This window comes from Sipha flava, unplaced genomic scaffold (genome assembly GCF_003268045.1).
Source record: "Sipha flava isolate LNK unplaced genomic scaffold, YSA_version1 39_pilon_pilon, whole genome shotgun sequence".
Classification (NCBI taxonomy): Eukaryota; Metazoa; Arthropoda; class Insecta; order Hemiptera; family Aphididae; genus Sipha; species Sipha flava.
In genome coordinates this window covers 1,507,253-1,528,103 of record NW_020273107.1, presented here as the reverse complement: position 1 = coordinate 1,528,103, position 20,851 = coordinate 1,507,253, and the positions used below count along the sequence as shown (strand labels likewise).

At 28.7% G+C, this 20,851-nt stretch overlaps 3 protein-coding genes across 3 annotated transcripts; 2 read left to right on the top strand and 1 right to left on the bottom strand.

Moving 5' to 3' along the window:
* Positions 1-132: 132 nt before the first annotated feature.
* On the bottom strand, positions 133-3,105 carry LOC112688521 (NADH dehydrogenase [ubiquinone] 1 alpha subcomplex subunit 10, mitochondrial). The gene is made up of 5 exons (XM_025561766.1): positions 2,699-3,105; positions 1,584-2,145; positions 1,333-1,497; positions 1,140-1,254; positions 133-283 (listed from the first exon to the last, which is right to left on the bottom strand). The coding sequence occupies exons 1-5, from the start codon at positions 2,931-2,933 to the stop codon at positions 179-181; spliced, it is 1,182 nt and encodes a 393-aa protein (XP_025417551.1). The 5' UTR covers positions 2,934-3,105; the 3' UTR covers positions 133-178.
* Positions 3,106-3,302: 197 nt separating this feature from the next.
* On the top strand, positions 3,303-7,685 carry LOC112688520 (interferon-related developmental regulator 2). The gene is made up of 8 exons (XM_025561765.1): positions 3,303-3,743; positions 5,553-5,666; positions 5,731-5,899; positions 5,970-6,171; positions 6,299-6,501; positions 6,584-6,827; positions 6,884-7,102; positions 7,189-7,685. The coding sequence occupies exons 1-8, from the start codon at positions 3,704-3,706 to the stop codon at positions 7,270-7,272; spliced, it is 1,275 nt and encodes a 424-aa protein (XP_025417550.1). The 5' UTR covers positions 3,303-3,703; the 3' UTR covers positions 7,273-7,685.
* A 2,161-nt stretch (positions 7,686-9,846) lies between these two features.
* LOC112688597 (leucine-rich repeat and death domain-containing protein 1-like) lies at positions 9,847-15,120 on the top strand. Its single transcript, XM_025561875.1, has 5 exons — positions 9,847-10,008; positions 10,478-10,691; positions 11,375-11,654; positions 11,776-12,084; positions 14,900-15,120. Exons 1-5 carry the CDS (start codon positions 9,859-9,861, stop codon positions 15,045-15,047), a joined length of 1,101 nt encoding a protein of 366 aa, XP_025417660.1. The 5' UTR covers positions 9,847-9,858; the 3' UTR covers positions 15,048-15,120.
* Positions 15,121-20,851: the final 5,731 nt, after the last annotated feature.

The following is a 20,851-nucleotide window of genomic DNA, read 5'->3' as shown; positions in this document are numbered from 1 at the left end:
AATGTACATACAATATTTTTAATTTACAACAAGAGTATTATATTTTTTATAGTATAATAAACTAGTATAAATATGTTAAAATTTAAACTGAAATTCTTACTTTATAGCAAAGAACAAATATAGCTAACCTAATTTACAAATGTTGGGTATTTATTATTTAACATACATTTTATTCACTTTAAGATATCGGACTCCAATCTTTGGGAGATTTGGTCTTGAACATAATTTCAGACATTTTATGATATTTTGGATCATATCCTACTTGATGCGTATTTCCTTCAGCCTGTTAATAATACATTAAAATACTATATTAGTTCATACATAATAGAATACATCATACAAGCAATTTAATTTATTCATATTATTAATAAGAATTAGCTACTTAATTATACTTAGTACAAAGATGTCATTAATTCAACACTTTCAGTCCCACATAAAAAAAGGAGGGGGATCCCTAGGTTAGATAAGATACATTTATGTATAAATGGTATTGGTGTAAAGGTTTTTTGAACTTGAAACCATTGTTATATTTCTCTTAAAAAAATGAATCTAATTGAAAGAGGTTGGGTAAATCAGTTTATCTATCAAAAAGCCAATATCAAGTCCAGTGGCATATCTATAATTTTTTTTTTTTTTGGAAGAGTTAGTTTTTTACATAATATATACTACACAATATCTTGAAAGTAATGGGGACCGCTGAACGCTGTGTCATCGATCAATTAAATAAACATTGAAAAAAATTTTGGGAGAGGGTTATAACCTTCAACCACCCCTGGATACACCATTGATCAGGTCTATTCAATTATATATAATCTAAAATAGATGTAACACTTGACAATTTCTATTATCATACATGTATATAAATAAAAAAAACCTATGCCAATCTAATTCATTTATAAAAAACTACTTTTGTTTTTCATTTTGTCTATTACTATTCTAAATAAAAAGTAAATAAAAAAGTATTGTTTTTTGTGAATAATTATCAATTATATAACAAACACATTTTATGCACTACCATCAATATTTTGACTATTTATCATTTAAGCAATATTAAATAATGGTGTGTTAATACTTAAGTGTATACTGATAATTTCAAAAACCAATTTTATCTTTAATATATGAAAAATTATGATTCTTACATTGAACCAAGCATGTGTAAGGATTTCAACTTCTTCGCCTGGTATATTAAGTTCTGGAGCATCAACAAGAGGAACATTGAAATTAGATAACATATCAAATTTACAATTAGTATACCTATTAACATAAATTAATTAAAACATTAATACATATATTATTTATATAAAATAAGAAATGTTATATAAACTATCTCACTTCATTCGTAAATCAGCCCAATATTGTTCTCTTGAATAACTCCAATCTGCTATCTTAGGATCATTATCATCATAGTTGTCCAAATCCATACGTTCTAAATCTTCAACAATTACCTCTGAATCTCCACCTTCTGACCAATCATAAATCAATACTTCTGAATGTTTACTAGAAATTAAAAAAATTAGAATAAAATACATTTTTTTACAAATGAATTGATTTAATGAAGAGTATTATATTAAAATATATAATACCTCATATCCCTTAAAAATTTGTACTTGAGTTCATGTTCCATAGATTCTAAATACTCAGTGTTCATTGCCTTAGAATTAACCTCATAAGGTAAATTTCTTTTTTTTGCTAGCTCTAAGACTCTAGATACTGGTGCATGTAAATAGATAATTACATGTGGATGCAATAAATCTGGCATTGCGTGTTTGTATAATACATAATATATGTCACGTACAGTTTTGCTAATATACTTGCATTTATACATTGATTCTAAAAATGCAAAATCACTGTATGGACTACGCTCAATAATAACACCATCTCCAGTGTTTAATAAATGTGCAATAGCATCAATATAATGAGCATAGCGTAATTTGAATTTGATTATTTGAAATGCAGCTGCTCCAAAATGATTAGGATTCTCGAGAAAATTACGCTCATCAAAACTACGACAGTTAACTGGTAGCTGAGGGTCAAGTTTACGCATATCATAACCATAATCATTAATATAGTAAGTATCCATTGTAATATCAGGCATGAAATGCATGCCTAATTGATCAGCCAGTTGTTTTCCAATAGCCGATTTACCTGTATAAAATAAAACTAATTATAATTTGTATAAAGTAAGACGTAAGAGTGATGGACAAAAATAACAATAATCATTATATAATTTAACTTACGATAATAATACAGAATTTAAAAGTGTGCCGTTTTCAGTAATGTAATTATGTACATGACATAAATACTAACACCTAAATATTACAATGTCTGCAATGTTTAGTAAGTGTCGATATAATTTATTATATTAGCCAGTGTTTCCCAACTTGTTTTACCCATGTAATCTGAACATTTTTACGGAACCCCCCTTTTTTCAAAAAAATTAGATTAATACCAGTTATTAAATATTATTTGGCTATGGCCAAAATAATTATTATAACATTATTCTATAACAAATATTTGATGATATGATACAGTAATATCCCAAAGAGAAAAGGATTAGCTCTCGTTCGTAATTCGAATCCTTGTTCAGGTCAAATATGTTATTTATTTTTTCCTAAAATTCCTCACGGAACCTCCGAGTACCGCAGAACACCAGTTGAGAAACACTGATATAAGCATTGTTTTTAATGTGTGTCCTTACCAACACCGATCGGTCCATCGAGCACAATCAATTTGGTGTTTTCATCGAAGCGGGAGGTGGTCTTGTCAAACATACTCGTGAGTAATGTATAGTCTTTCTCCAAATACGGGAACGGCGCAGGTTTCTTCGAGACAACTCCCAGCGACTTTTGCAAAGCGATGCTGGCAATGTGTCGTTTGGACGAGAGCGCGAACGGCACGCGGACCAGAATCCTCTGGATATTGGTCAACGCCATTTTGTTCGTTCGTCAAATTCGAAGGTTTTGCCTCACGAAGGAAACCTGGCGAAAAGATTTCCTCAATTCCCAAGTCATCGACGTACATATGATTAGTGGGTTATCAGTTGTAGCAGTGGTAGAACTCGCGTACTATCATCCACGGCAGCTGAGGTCGTATTATTACTCTATGGGGAGTCGTCGTGACGTCTTCCAGTATGCCGCTACCACTGAACAGTCAATTGCCCGCGCGATCAGGTTGGCAATCGTGGTTATAGATAAAAACATACAATGTTGTGTAATACTAATGTTCGGAACGGAATAGGAAAATCGAGACACTACGACGACCGACGAAGACGACGTCCTTCTCATGCCGAAACCCCTCCGTGACTCTTCCCGTCCGACCGTACCGCCACCTGCCGGTTTCCGCATGCGGCCCGTCGAACATACGACCGCGGCGGCAGTTTTGCGTAACATAACCATCGGCGGAGGAGTGCGCCGTTGCCGTGTTCCACTCTCAATGTTATAAATAAAAATAAAAACGCGCCGTGCTCGACACATTGTTTTCCCGCGCGGCCAGTGTTGTGTCCGTTGCCAGACCCGACCACAGCTGGCATGATGTGCATGGTTTTCGACGCCCGCCAACGACGACAAGCTACAAACGTGACCGAACGTGCCGTTACCTTCAAATCACATAGAAACAATCACCTACACGACGACCACGGGAACCGCCGCCCGCAGTTGAAAAAGTTGTTTTACTCTACCGCAGCCATATACACGCGGATACGACCATGCCCCGTGGAAAGCGCAGGCCACACAAGACCGCTATGGGTAAAACGAATAACAAAATTATAGATATAAATTTAAACTACTATAATACCTATAAAACAATATCTATACTATAATGCACACCGAAAGTGTGATAGGTTGACCTAATCACCGTGTGCAATTCAAACATAGGTACGATCGCCGCTTTCGGTCTCGTTGATTTCATTTTCGTAATCCTGTAAACAGTGCGTCATTATCCAATGTGTAACAACGCGTATACGTAACCGCTAAATTGCGTATTTGCGTTTCACCGACATTGTATTGAAATATTACACGCTCTCCGCCACCGACACTATTAGTAAGGGGTGCCCTTCCCCCCTCCCCCGGGAAACTTTACTGTTGTCATGTGCCTTGTAGGTGCCTCACCGTTTTTCGCCACATGGCCTCCGGGCAACGCGCGATTACACGACTTCACCGCCGGTGTTGACAACGAAATTTCAGTTTTTTTTTGCTTTCACGTTTGAAGGACACATAGTGGGAGAAATAATGCTTTTTTTCGAGCTTATTAATATGTACTCGTATATGGTGTCTACCCGGAAATCTAATGAAAATCATGCCTTGCATTATATACCTATCTCATTTCCTTAATTTTTGCTAGTTATTCTGGAAATTAGTGCTACCCAGGTGATTATTTTAGTCTGACTATTATTCAGGCATATTATATAATTTTGACGTCTACACATTTACTACCCGTTTTATTATCTCGTTTAAATAATTTTTTTTTTTTTTATACATTCTTCGTTCTGTATGCCAATTATGCTTCATAACCTAAAAACAAATTGTAAAGTATGCAATATTGTTGGTGTTCTATAATAACACGTGTACCATAAACTTCCCTATTCACGTGGCATTTAAAACTTTCTGATATTGAAAAAAAAAATTTTTCAAAGTCCTTGTTCAAAGCATATTGTTAATTAAATACTACTTATCAAAGTAATAATAGCTATTACAAAAATATATTAAACAAATATTTTGTATTTAAAAGACAAATTAAAAGAAGGAAAATAAAATTATATATAAACAACTTTATTAATATATAAATAAAAATATAGCGGACTGCTTACCTTGTGAGTTGCCTTACGACATAGTTTACCATTCAATACAGTTGTACATAGCTTTTGGGTTTAAAATGTATATAGATATAGATATAGATACTTCAGTCTTACTTTTTCTAAAATACACTTACCTCAACAACTTGATAGCAATCGCATACAAGAGTCACGACAAATATTGTGTAGATAAATAATCAATATTATTTACCATCATGTTGTGATAACGATTATAAAACGAAACGACATTTGTGCCCCAAGTTACCCACTTTTACAGTAGTAATGGACGTTGATAATGGCTTATACAAATTAGGAATAAAATATGGGATTATCAATCAGATACTGCCATACGGTCATCCACCTTAACATATGCATTTTAAACTAATTATTTTATTTATAAAATAATGTGTTTATCTTTTTACTAAAAATTATAATATGATAAGAGCTTTACATGTAGACTTAATTTATAAATTTCCCGCTATTTGACAATAACTTAAGTAATTTACTATTTGAGTATTAATAGTACTCATTCCTTATAGTAAATTTTCTTATGGTAATTATAAATTAAAATGTAAATAATTTTTTGTTAATATTTTGTAAATTAAACTGTAGTTTGAGTTATAATAGTTTATATTTAAAATAATGATATATGAAAAACCATAGGTACCAGTAAGAGAAAACATTTATAAAAATAAAATTCTTAGTTACTAATGGTTTAATAACATGTAGTATAATGTTATAACTTAATTAAAACATTTTTTAGATGCACTAGCTGGAAAAGGTCGTGATTTAGACATGTCAGATGATGAATCATATAATGATAATGCGAGTGTAATCAGTAATATATCTTGTAGCACATCTAATGAAGAACGATCATGTAAGTATTGAAATGGATAATAACTTAAATTAATTTTTTAAATATAATTAAAATTGAATTAAAGGTGTTGCTACTGAAGATACTGATGAGTCTCAGAATGATGCATTTGAAGAAAAACTAAGTGATGCAATTGATGGTCTATCACAAAAATCTGCACAAGGACGTACACTAAGTTTTGAAGCTGTTTGTAACATATTTTGTAAGAAATACATACCCGATTATATTTTAAATAGGTAAGTTAAAATGTCTTCTATTTATTATATTATTACTGGAAAAAGCATTGTTTTTCATTTATTTCTATAGGCGTATGACAATTGCTGATTCTATTGAACGTGCACTTAAAAAAGGTGGTGATAATGAAAAAGCAGCAGCTGCAAATTTAGCCAGTTTATTATGTATACAATTGGGTGCAATAGATGTTGCAGAAGAAACATGTCAAGAACTATTATCTACACTAATGTTTGTTGCTAATGATGAATCTGTTCCTTTATTGGCTAGAGAAAAAGTAATTGATTATTTTTTTTTTTTTTTATGAACTTCTATATGTTTATTACATTAAATTGACGTACTTACCTTTAAAATTTAATTAATAAATGTGAAATTTACATATTAGTGTGCAATTTATGTTTTAGTGCTGTTTAGCCATTGCATTACTATCTTTTATTAGTTGCAATGAAGAAATTGATGTGGCTATGCAATTAATGCATAATTTATGGAGCCGTTTATTACATTCAGCCACTATTCCACCAGCAAAAGCTGTATTATATTCATCAGCTTTATCTTCTTGGTCTTTGCTATTATCTACAGTATCAATAAGAAACTCTACTATTATTCCGTAAGCTAATATAGATTACAAACTTTTTTTTTTTGTATAACTCGGATATCATTAATATAAACATTTTTTTTTTTTTTTTTAGTACTTTAGCAGATTTAAGTACTCTTTTAGATTCTACATATCTAGAAGTAAGAATGGTTACTGGAGAACTAATTACAATTATACTGGAAATGGCTCGTGAATGTGAAGATATGGATGAGTATGAGCCTGATGAAGAATTTATTAATAAATTACGTGATTTGGCAACAGATTCACAAAAGTATCGAGCTAAAAAAGATAGAAAAACTCAAAGATCAAATTTCAGACAAATTCTTCATTATGTAGAAGTAAAATTAAATTCATAATTTTAATTTGAGTTGATATTAATATTTTATTTTTGTAGTTGGATGAACCTCCAAATATTCAAATACGTTTTGGTCAAGAAATATTAACAATGAACTCATGGACAAAAAAAAAGCAATATGATGTATTGTGTCAGGCATTGGGATCTGGAATGAATATGCATATGACTGAAAATGATCTAGTTAGAGATATATTAAGCCTTGGTCCTAAATTATGTCAAACAAAACTTTTGAGTAATAAACAATCAAAACTCGAGAGGGTAAATTAACACATATAATGCTTAATTAATACATTTTCTAATATTTGTTTTCATGTAATGTATTATTTTTTTTTTAATTTTTTTAGCAACAAATTAATGCTGCCAACTTCAAGGTACGCACAAAAACTAGAGGAAAAGTACGAGATAAAAGAATAGCTTTAATTGATTAGAGAGTAGTATAATAATAAAAAATTAAATAATATACTCGTGATAAATATTATTGTTAGTCTTAATATTATTTTTAGTTCTAAAAATGTATATGTATTGTGATATATGTATTTTTTAATAATTTGGGTGTCTTTTTCTTTTTTTTGTCTGTTAATATCTAAAATCTTAAATCTTAATGGGACTTTCATATCTTTACTAAAAATTTAATATTACATTATAATTTATTCAAAATCTTGTTCTTCTAAAATATTATTCTAATACTGCTATAATAACAATGTTGGTGCCTGTTGTACTACTAATTACAATTTGTAACTTATAACTGCCATTTATGATATTGTATTGAGACTGAAAATATATAAATAATTGTAAAAAAAAAAAAAATCTCAATCAAGAATAATTTTCTTTTTTCTATATTTCATGATTATTTCCGATTTTCCTAATGCAATAGCCAATATTTTTTTTAGTTTTCTTTAAAATAAAATTTCATTATTAAAATTTTTAATAAATCCTATTTTAACAAAAAAGTAGTTACAGGCATCTAAATAAATATTGTATAATATAGTTTAGTTTATTATGTATGCATTTGTTCTAAATATCTAATGTAGTTAAAATTTATTTTATGTGTTATATACAATTGAAATATTTTTCTTTAATTAAATTTTTAAAGAAAGAAATAGTTGTGGTTTATTTTAATAATGATACCTTTTACAATTATATCATAACTTATTATGCAACTTTTAGAAAGTAAATTGGTATGTATATCATACTTAATTATAAAATGTAATTTCTCCATTATATTTTAATCTAGTTATCATTCAATTTTGGATTATGTACAATATTTTATCTTAATTAATATCCTATAGAACAACATTCAAGCACTATTCTCCCACTTAAAAATCATTATACATGGAATTTCTGAATGTTTTGCATTTCGACCCAGGTGCTTATCAAAATTTCTTGTGATTAAAGGGCAAGTAGATTATCTCTAGCAAGTGTTCGACTTTTGTCTGGAAATCAAACAATTTTATTGCTCCACCTTATCCTAGTTAAAAGAAATTATGTAAAAAAATATAAGGTGCCTATAAAAGTAATTTAATGTGAATAATTATAGAGTTGAATTTTCCTGTGTAGAATTATGAGCGACTTATTTGAATTATATTTACTAAGAAATCAAATGTATGATTTCAATAAATATTGGACAAACACTGATATTAGTAACACGTAAGTACATTTAAATTTCATTAAACTCAATATGAATGTGATAAGAAAATAAGATTTGGTATGATAAAGATTCTACTAAAGAATTATTCTTAATGTTTTGTTTAGCTAATGTGTCAAGTATTTTACAAATTATATTCTTGATTTTAAAATTATAATGTGAATCTAACATCATTATTATTAAAACTAAAAATAATATTTTAATTAAAAGTTAGGTTTTATATTGATATTTTTATTGATTTATAATTATAGTATTATGGACTATGTCAAAACAGAATAATTTTAATTTTTTTTTTTTTATATGGTATTGTAATTAATAAATATTAATATAGTCTTATTACCGAGCAATTATTTAAATCCATCCAAAAAAAAAATTTTTTTAATAAAAATATTGATATGATTTTCTTAAAATGGTTGACCAAAACTCTACCTACAACTTAAATATTTTGAAATGTTTATTTGTTCATTGATACACGGTTTAGCTCTATTGCCACTTAGGTAATCTAAAGTTAGGCGCATTTTGTTACTCATATTATTTTGGATTTCAACGCCATCAGATAAAAGCTTGATGAAAGTTCATTATATTCTAACATTTTCTTATACATTGTGATAAAATGAACAATTATTTCATCCGAATACCTATTTATACTTTTAGATGTGCATCGTTAAGTTATAATGTAATATTTCAGATGAGTATAATTTTATAAGTTGGTACCAAATGATTTTAAATCTCGGGATTTATACCTTATGGTCAGTGGTTTGTATGGAGGGTATCACACGCGAATAACCATTATTTTTAACAATTTGCTACAGTTTAAGTATAAATTTAATTTAATAAAATATAATTTTCAAATATTCCTGTTCACTATAGAGTTCGGTATCTAATTTAGCTCATTTGTTCAATTAATAGAATCACTGTGATTTCTGATCTATAATTGCATACGCTCCTTACTGATTATATCATTTAAGCATTTCTTCATAGCGTTTATTATGACTGATGAGTACCAAATATAACAATATGTAAATTAAAAAAGTCCTTTCACATTTTTTCAGTATTTGATTGTCCTCATCACCAATTTATCCACAATTATAATGATAGTAAGATATGACCACATTATAGACCTTATTATTAGTATAAGGTCTATGGATCGCATCCGTCAATAATAATTTGTATAAAACATACATGAATAGAAAATATTCTATGGTATACGGTTAACTCCGTTGTAAAAAAAATTATAAAAAAACAATATTTTACCAAATTGCTATTAATATGATCCACTAACCTATAAAACATAAATTTGGGTTACTGCCAACATTTATTTATAGTTGTATTTATTTTAAACTGTTGACTGAAAAAAACTGTTTTTGACATGCTTCGCAAAATCATGACGATGACTTTTGGTATTGGTCATATTTTACACTGGAATGATAGAAATCTACTAGAGTTTCCGGAAGATCTAAAACGGCATAAAGATCAAGTATATCAACTTTATATAAAAAACAACTCTATTGAAATACTGGTAAATATATTTAAAATTAATTATTTATGTTTAATTTGCATGAATTCATTCGCACCTAATATTATACAGACCTACTACAATTGTACAAAGTGGTTGAAGTAAAGTAGGATGTCCCTTTACTAATTTTTTCAAAATAAATTATGCATTAGTCGGAAAAGTTGTGATCTTAGAAAGATTATATGCACTGTAGTTTATAAAAACCATGGTTTTTGTGCACAATGTATTTTTTAAAGTAAATTTTATCTTGGATACATTTTTATCTTTTACTTTTAAATGTATATATTTTTAAGAAGCTAAATAACATAATATAAAGAACTAATTAGCTATTTATGAGGAGTTATCGTCCAACTTTAAGCCACTTCAACCACTGGATGTACATGCAAACTTTAGTTGAATTAAAATGCACAATTTAAACGTTTTGAATTGACTTATTTTTCTTCATTCCATGCGCACAAAAAAATACGGATAGCCACGATGGATCAACATAATGGCTAAGCTAACTCACATATATGTAGGCAACAATAAATTGTCGAGTTTCCCTGAGGAACTAAGTCATCTGAAGAATTTGGAAGTACTGTGCGCCCCTAGTAATTTTATAACGGATATCCCGCCAGCGCTGTCCGCACTCAAAAGACTGACACAACTCGACTTGTCACGCAACCGAATAAAAAATGTCCCCCATGGTATGTAAAATGTTTATTATTTCAGGGTAATATTAAGACTTTCCAAATTACTATTAATAACAATCATATTTTTATATTTGTTATCACATCGAATTCAAAGGCGGGATTAGAACATTTTCTGAAAAAGTCATCTGAATTTCTGAACCAATATAATATCACTATAATGGCGAATAAATTAAATACTCGAGTAATTACTGTATACCTATTTTTCCAATTTACCCGTTGTATACTAATTGAGTCCTTAAACTTGAACGAAAAAAATATATACTAATTTTTTTGGAGATGAAGTGTGCCGCATTGTTAAAAAGGTTGAAAACCACTGATATAGATAGTCCATACAATGAAATAACTTAACTTTTTGTTCTATATTTTAACAAATCGGGTTTCTTAACCAATATGCCCTTTTTTAAAAAAGGTTATACGAAAAAAAAACTTAAATGTAGAGTTATTGTTTTCTGGCCTTAGGTAAATTACGTTTTTACATTGAATCGACTACCACAATAGGAAATTCATAAAAGATTAATGCTTATATTTTTTGGGGAGAGGAATGTTGACTTTCTAAACTTTAAGTTAACTTCCTCGCCTACCAAGACGATTTGCACACATGTTTTTTTACTTAATAGTTAATATATTATGTGTGATTTTCGATCCGCGTCTATTCAATACTATTTTTGTATGCGTAGAAATTTTCAATATGCGATCTTTATGGTTACTGGACCTATCCCACAATGAAATCGAGACGTTGCCGGAAATCGACCCCGAAGGATTATACTTTGGTGAGATATTGCTGCACAATAACAAACTACTTTGTGTACCGGATAACTTGTGTCGTTTGAAGAACATCGAATATCTATCGCTCACGCACAACAGACTCTTGTACGTACCAGCAGTGATAATTAGAACGGAAGCGAAAATCAAAGTGGACCACAATCCTTTCTTGGCCTACGTGCCGATGTACATTAGGTAAAAATTTCCAATTGTATTTTTATACCAATACATGTGTATCGGTTTTATTTCTAGTCTAGTTTTTCTCGTCACTATACATGTACCTATACGTATAAATGCGTGTATGTATGTTACATAGGACAGACAACTGCGGCACTCAAAAATTTCTGGAAGCACATATGTTACCCAACGTAACGCTCACGTACGCTGATCGCGATATGATCGTATCTCCTAAAATCAAACAAGTGTTCAGTGTCCAGTGGAACGCCTACTGTCCATCGTTGAAAGAATTCGCTCTTAGGTCGCTTTGCGTTTGGAAGACACCATTTTCCAAGGACCACGTTCCCAAAATTGTTTACGAACAACTGCTATCCGGGCCGGCCGCTTCCTGTATGCAATGCTTAAGACTTATGTTCACATACAGTTTTATATGTTTATACCAACACGGGTAAGATGTTTTACCGAACAGCATGGCACCGGTGTCCACTCGTGCGACGCGATAGGTGAAGCCACATGAATAATCCCCCCCGATGCGAATTTATCCCAACGGAACAAACCGACAAGCAATAAATCATAATGTATAAACAATGTAAGTCGATACGACATAATAACAAGTCGTTATTGTCGATAATCATCGACGGTGTTGCTTTGTAATCGCGCCATTGTACATTGTCCTATAGTCGTTTACACGAGGAATACATATACGTAGTAGGCGTCGAATTGCTTGTTACGTCGTTTATCGTATTGCATCGCACTAGTGGAAACTGCGTCTATAGAGTAGATACGATAAATACCGTTGTTCAATTACCAGTTGTACAACTATGAAGGGCTTCAGATGTTTCAGCATCTAAACTAAAAACCTTTTTCATTGATCCATAGGCGTACGAAAGGGTACATCTGCTCTCTTTAAGACGCCAGATATTTTTATGGGCGTATATATATACAGCCTTAAGTTTAATGACAGACTACATTTTTTCTTTTTTTTCTACGTGTTCGTGATAGGATTACAAGGATACATACATAGATCATTTATTAACCTGGAAACGCTTTTTCGTTTAAAATTCTTGGTGCTGACAAATATACAATGTATCTATTAGCAAAAAATTTGCTGAAAATGTTCCTTTGCGCTGCAACTGACTGAGAATTCTGCACACACCTATGCATTGAGCAGTATATATATATATATATATATGACATTACGACTTTACATTTTAAAAATTAAAATAGCCGTGTTCTATAACTATAATTTATATATACAATATGTAGTTTATATAATAGTGCACATTCACTAAAGTTAATTTTTTGATTATTATAATATTTTACTATGTTAGTATACATGTGCGGATCGAAGGAGACGCAATAATACCAGTGGCGGTTCTAGCGTACGGGCAGGGTGGGCAGCTGCCCGTACCAACATTTTTACGTTCACCTTAAAAGGTTCACTGTGATGTTTAAATAAGTAAATAATTAAGGAATTCAAATACATATTTGTTTTTATTATTTACACTTTCATAAATAAAAAAGTGTTTAATTGGGAAATCTTTATTTTTAAAAGCTTCAACATTGTCTGATGTACATCAACAAATAAGTAATTATGGCGAAGCTTTCACTAACTTGAGAAAAGTAGTTGAATTATCTATGGTAATTCCTGTATCCTAAACTAGTGCTGAACGAAGTTTTTCTACTATGCGACGTATTAAGACTTACTTGAGAGCTACAATGCAAAATCCTAGGTCGAGTAACCTTGCTTTATTAGCTATAGATAAAGAGAATTCGGAAAATTTTTTAAAAAACCCAACTCCTGCTCTTGATATGTTTGCAAAAATAAAACATAGAAGATTAAAATTTCAGATATAGTAAAAATATAGTTTATATTATACTTTATCATTATAATATGTTAAATTATTTTTTATATACCTAAAGAAAAAAGAAAACATATATATATATCTAATTTTAAATAATATTTTTATTTTTTATGTGTGTTAACTGTTAAGGAAAAAACTGTAGCTTAGGAAAATTTAGGATTTAAATTTAGCTTACAGCTTACTTCTAAATGTACATAAGGATGTTATAAATTTTTTATCGGATAATAGCAACATTTGGTTTCTCTGTGAAAACAAAAGATATTTATTACTTATTATTTACAAAATTACAATTTACAAATTTACCTATGAAAACAAAATAAACAACAATATATGTTACTTACACGCGTACGATACGCGCCTACATGAAACGGGACGTAACTTGAAACATAAAATATATTGTTTGCCCATACGAAAATCTAGTCCTAGAACCGCCCCTGAATAATCCCTCAAAACATTTTTTTTTTTTAGATAGCAAAAATAAAACTGTTCAATTATTTATTATTAATCGTTTAAGAATCTTAAACTTTTTGTATACTCATAAAATAATATAAACAATTTACATTGTACAGAATCGGTTATAATTTTTAGTATATACAAGCTACACACCAATGGGTATGTTGTATCTTGTTTATCTTATTATATCTTGTATCAATCGATAATATACAGCGTATTATAATAAAAACTATTGAAACGTTATCTTTGTTACTGCAGAAAATCGTTAACCGTCGTATGTCACACGTCGTCTTGATTTCCATGAATTAAAACAAAAGTTCTTTATTAGTAAATCCTGAGTTTAAAAATATAAATTCTGCTCATTAGACAATCTATCAAATCATTTTGATCAAAATTACTATCCAATATATACATAATTTCTTAATATTTTAGTTACATTGCCAATTTCTATCGCAACAGCAGAAAGAAGTATTTCCTTATTAAGACTGCTTAAACCTTGGTTAAGGGTAATAATGAGAGAAAAAAGATTTCAGAGTTAGTTCTAATGTAATATCCTTTTAAATATTGACAATGAAAATAACATAAAAAATATAATTAACAGATTTTCTATAGAAAAACAATGAAAATTTGACTTTGTATAATAGAAATAAAATATAGGTGCTATTAAATTTGTAATACCATTATATAATGTCATTTTATTCCTATAAATGTTATAAAATTTAACTTTATTCTTAAATCTACAACTTATCATACACATAACCTATTTGTATGTACATGGCTATACGCCTTTATCCCCCTCCCTTGTGAAAAATGTTTAGATTAACTCCTACTAAAATTTGATTATAATTCGATCAGATTTAATGAACATAATACGAGTATACTTCGTGTTTATAATAAAAATTAATCGATTTTAGAAAACATTAATTATTATTATGTTTTTTACAGATCACAATATCCTTTTGATGCTCAATATTTTTGTTCCAAATCGTGTCATAGTGCATTTAAACAATTAATGAATATTCGTTACCAAAATCTAATCGTTCTACAAGAATTAGATTTTAAAATTAAACCTTTTGGATTTTTACCAACATGATTGTGATTTTTTTTTAATTTTAATTTTTTTTTTTTTTTTTGGATATTATGTTCCTTGTTTAATAATTATACAGCTATACAGCCTATAATTCACGATATAATTAATTTAATTTATATTTATTTATATTGTTTTGCATTATTAAGGAATTCGATTGTTTTTATGTTCATTATTGAAGTTTGTCTATTTTAAAGTATAAATATATGTATTTATGTATTATAAAAGTAAAATTATTACAATATATTATATATATTATACATCTCAATTATTTAATTTGTTTGTGATTAATAATTTGAATAAAACTATTATTTTTTAATAAATTAAGGATAATATTATTATATTCCTTAAAGCTATACTGTTTTTAAAAATAAGTGTTTTAACTAACAATAAAAATGTATTCGTGTAATAAAAAGTTTTTTTACAGTTGGCATAAAAATAGGAGTTTTTAAAACTTCAATTTTTATTTTTAATGAAAAATATGTAGCCTTATGAAATAAATTTGAACTTAGTTAACTTAAAATTGATAATTACATACAATTAAACATAAAGTTACAAAATAAATTCGATTATATAAAATAAAAAATTAATATTGAAATTTTATTTAAAATAAGTTACTTTTTAAGTATTTTAGTACTTAATATTTATTATTATTAATTATGACCAAATATAATTTATTATTTCCTAAAAATATGAATACATAAAAATGTGTTGTTTCGACAATGGGCCAGAGGCGGATCTAGCCCCACCCCCAGTTAAGGGGTCAGTTGACCCACAATTAATATTTGTTGATAAAATTGGCCTCTTGGAAATTTTTTTCTCTTTTTAGATCTTGATTTGGACTCTTGGACAGTTGGCCCATCGGAGTTACTTGAAAAATGAATGCCATGTGTATTCAAAATATAAAATTTTTCAATTCATAATTTATATTTTAAATTATATCGTTAGAAAGTTAAGTAAATCATATTTTATTCCGTACGTTTGTTGCACTGATCAAATTAGATTATATTTATTAATCGTAAATATGTCGTTATCGGTGGTATCACTAATTCTAAAATATAATATAAATATACTCAGTGGCATAATTATGGGGGCAAGGGGGGTAAGTGCCCCCCTGACAATTTTTTGAGAGATAAAGGTATAATTTTGCCCCAGATAATCCAACAGTACAAATAGCAACATTTATTAATGAACTATTATGGGTATTATTTAACAATATTGGTACCTAGTACCTACAATTTCTGTTAATCTAAACCACAAAATGAGTTAAAAGACTTATGTAAAATCAAATAATTAGGTATACTGTATAAAATACATACAATAAAAATATGTTTTAACTGGTGATGGGGAGGGGTATCAGGATTTTGGTAAAAATATATAATATTGCCCCCCTAAATTTTTTCCCAGTTACGCCACTAAATATACTTATACACTTTTATGAGCATATTGTGTTTTTTTTTTTTTTTACAAGGTATTCATTTTTAATTCTGTTTCATCCCTAATAAATGGCCTCTTGAAATGGCTTGACCCACAGTTTCCCGACTCTGAATCCGCCCCTGCAATGGGCCTAAAGGCTCGTAAAAGACTAGAAAAAATAAAAAGATTTTCTAAAATATTATTAATCTTTGTTTGAAGATTTGTATCGCTATATTTGATTGCAGTACCTATATACGGTAAATCTTTCAATTTTAAAGGTACGGGTAGCCGTAACGTAATGGGAATACAATTTTTCGGGTATATAGAATTTGCTTAAATTTTATCACATGCGGTCAGCCGGACGGCTGGCCGCATTACAGGCTTCCACATAGTGCGTATGCACCCTAACTAAAGCTAGAATAACGTAATTGAAATTTTGTTGGCTTTCAATAAATAGTCTGCATTCTATGCTTTTCCAGATTTGGAATGTTTAAGTGGGGTATTTACTGTTCGGTATTTATGAAAAATCGACAAGTGAAATCATTGAGCTCATATTTCTAAATCTTCTGTTATTAATACCCCGAGACGACAAAAAAAAATAAACAAACTAATAAATGTTAAAATTCAAAAAGTCTGAATAGAAAATCAACATTTTTATAATTACATATTTTAATATAAATTCAATTTTCTAAAAATACTATAGAAATATATTTTTTCGAATCTCATACCGCCAATTTTACGTATTTCTTAATATTTATTGATAGATATAGGCTAAATTTATATATAATTCCCATATGACATTTTCTATCCATTAATGTAACATACCTTATATAAAACAAAAATATATATATGGTTGACAACAAAACAATCATAACTTAAATAGAATACTCACAATAATATATTTGTCCTATCTTTATTTAATTATTTCATTACATTGACAATCTCAACCTAATTACGTGATTGTTGATTAGGATGCGAGATTATTGTTACACCAAAGTAAAACTATTGAACGACTTCCAATTGTAATAACGGTTAAACATTTACAAGAAAATTACAAACACTCCACAACTTAGGTGATCAACAGGTTAATAAGTGTGTAATGCATTACAAGAATGAAGATTATGTGATATTATTTAAATTTTGTGTTGTGATACAATTGCGTCCAATATAAAACATGTATTGTAATTAAGGATGAAAAACGTTTTTAATTTTTTTGTTTTCGTTATTGTTTATTGATTTAAAAAATATCGTTTTTGTTTAACATTTTTAAATGTTTTTGATTAACGTTTTTAAAAATGTTATTTTTCATTAATCATTCATATTGAGTGAAAAAAGCAAACAACTATTAGTTTTAAATGATTTTAAATTTTTTAAACATCATATATCTAAAAAATATGAAAATACGTGGCGTTGTGTAACAAATAAGTGTAATGCAAAAGTTTATACTGTAGGTCAAAATGCCCAGTTAATAAATATAGATAAATCGTGTTTTGATCAGTCATGTAAAGGATAGCACCTTAAAATGGCAAAAAATTAGTAATTTTTGCAAAAGAAAAGCCGTATACTTTATAGTTGAAAAACCATCAAAAATAATACGAAAAGAAGTATTTAATTATGTTAACGAAGGAGATTTGATTTCACCCAATTTATAACTCATAGCAAGAAATATTCACAATGCAAGGATGCATTGTTTTCCCAAACTATCGTCATCAAGAAAAGAAGTTAACGAAACAGTTTATTAGACATAAAAACAAGTAAAGATGAGTTATTTTTATATGGCAACGATACAATAAATGCAAGGCCGGATTGGACAAATTTGGCCCACCGAGTTTTCTGTATGTTACCGGCCCACTTACGAACTGGCGGTCCTTGTCCAAATTTTTTTAATTGCATATTTCAATAGATGCACTAATCTTCAACTTTTAACTATTAATATTTTCTGTTTACGGCCTTTCACAACTTAAAAGGCCAAAAATTGTTGCGGTCCACCGAGTTTTGCTCGGTAACTCGCCGGGCCAATCCGGCCCTGACTAAATGAAATAGTTATTTTTTCATGTAAAACAAACATAGACTTTTTATAAGAATTAGATGTACTTTTAACTACAGTGATAAATATTACACGCAATTATACACGGTTCATGACCAGGGATGTATTTGAGGGGGGATGAGTGGGTACCATCGCCTCGGGTGGCACATTTTTTTGTAACCACCATCTATTTTCATTCGTCAATCAAAAAATGTTAATGTTTTAAGATTTTGCGCAGTGACCACATGGCAATTTTTATTTTCATGATAATATTATCAAAAGTTGATCGCATAAAATTCGTTGATAATAAATATTACCTTTCTTGAAAATCGTATACGTGTAGGGATGGCAATAAACTATACCTGGGGCAACAAAACTCTAAATACGTCTCTGTTCATGACATTAAAAATGGAGTATACATTCCGTCAGTGTTTTGTTTATTGCCAAATAAAGAAAAAAAGAAATACATTGCATTATTGAAAATAATAAAAATAGCTGGAGTAATACCTAAAAAAATTACTTTAGAATTTGAAATAGCAAAATATCAAGCAGTTTTTGAAATTTTTCCGGAAACAGAGGTGTTTGGTTGTCATTTTCATTTGGCCCAAACTTGGTATCGTAAAATTCAAAATTTAGGTTTCGCATCACAATTTAATTCTGCAAATGATAATTAAGGAAAATGGTTGGTACATATTTTTGGACTTCCTTTTCTCAATGCAAAGGAAGTGGCAAAATGTTTTATAGAATATTTTATGGCAGACAAACCTGAAAATACAGCTATAACAAAATTTGCTAATTATTTGATAGACAATTATATATCAAATGAATCAATCTTTCCTCCTAAATGTAGGCGCGGCAATGTTCTGAGTTCATACGACAAACGCATGTGAAAGTTTTCATTTAAATTTTAATTCAAATTTTTATCACCAACATCCACATATTTTTAAAATTATTGAAATTCTCAAACTTTTTCAATTAAATACGTATATTAAAATAAGAACCACAATTAATAACTCAAAACCAAAAATCAGTAAAAAAATACGCCGAAAAAGATTTCATAAATGAAAAAATTACAGATTATAAAACGAACAAAATTAATTAATACGATTATGTTAAGTTTTTAGGTTATAGAAATAAACCTCACAAAATATTAAATTTTGCACTATACGATTTTTTTTATATTTTTTAATCATCATATACATATTTAAATACATATTTAATTGTGTATATACATATTTTTGTGATTATATATATTTTATACATTATTTACATACTTATATTATTTATTATTAATTATTATATTTACATTATACATATTTTTGTTATGTATATTATTTTTTTTATCTAGTTTTTACCGTGTAGGAACTTACATATGTACCTTTTTCTATCGCGTAGGAACTAACGTAAGTATTTTTTTTACCTGCTACTCTTATATAAGAACTTACATTCGCCCTATTATTCTGTTCGTGTTTTGTTTATCAGCTTTCTATACATCTCTAATCCAGTGAAATAAATTACATTAATTTTGTGATTTCGAATGAAGTTACATTTATATTTTAAAGTAATATTGTGGGGGAAATAATACAATTTATTATTGAAATGATCGATTTTCTTACAACAACAAAAAAAAAAAAAACACATTAAATAATAGATAATTTTTTAAAAAAAATTACAATTCCTAGTACCTACTCATATCAAATTATGTATAGTAATAAATAAGACTATACAATGTCTTGTTTTATTTAAATTAAATTAGTAGTGATTTACTTGCCTAAAAATATATTGATCTAATCAATTGTTAACTTTACATAAATAAATATAATAAACTCAGTATTAAGTCTATTTTTGTATTATTTATGTAAAATAAAAAAAATATTTGATGAAGTATTTACATGTAAAGCGCGGAAACATTTGTTTGCCTATGTGTGATTAAATATTGAAGCCGGGTCCTGGATAGGCCTTTCGATCTAAATTTCTTCAACGACCAAACTTCACTTACGTTCATTGTAACCATTCTTTATGGATTGTATGTACAATAAAAATATTCATAACAAAAAAAAAAGTTATGAAACAATAATTTCAAAATACCATAAGGGTGGTCACACTGGAGGGACATGTTTGTAAACCTTCTGAAACATTTTACATTGTGAAATAAGTAAAAATGTATTAGGTAACATGATTATGTTTTTCGGTTTGTCCGCCGTTTGTCGCAGTGTGTTGTTCAATATTGTTATCGCGTTTTCAATTTTGAAAGCGATATAATAGAATATACTTCATATCTTTTATTTACACATATTTGTTTCACTAGAATTAAATTATTGTTTTAACTATCACTATGCCCTTTCATTTAAAAGTAACCAATCTTATT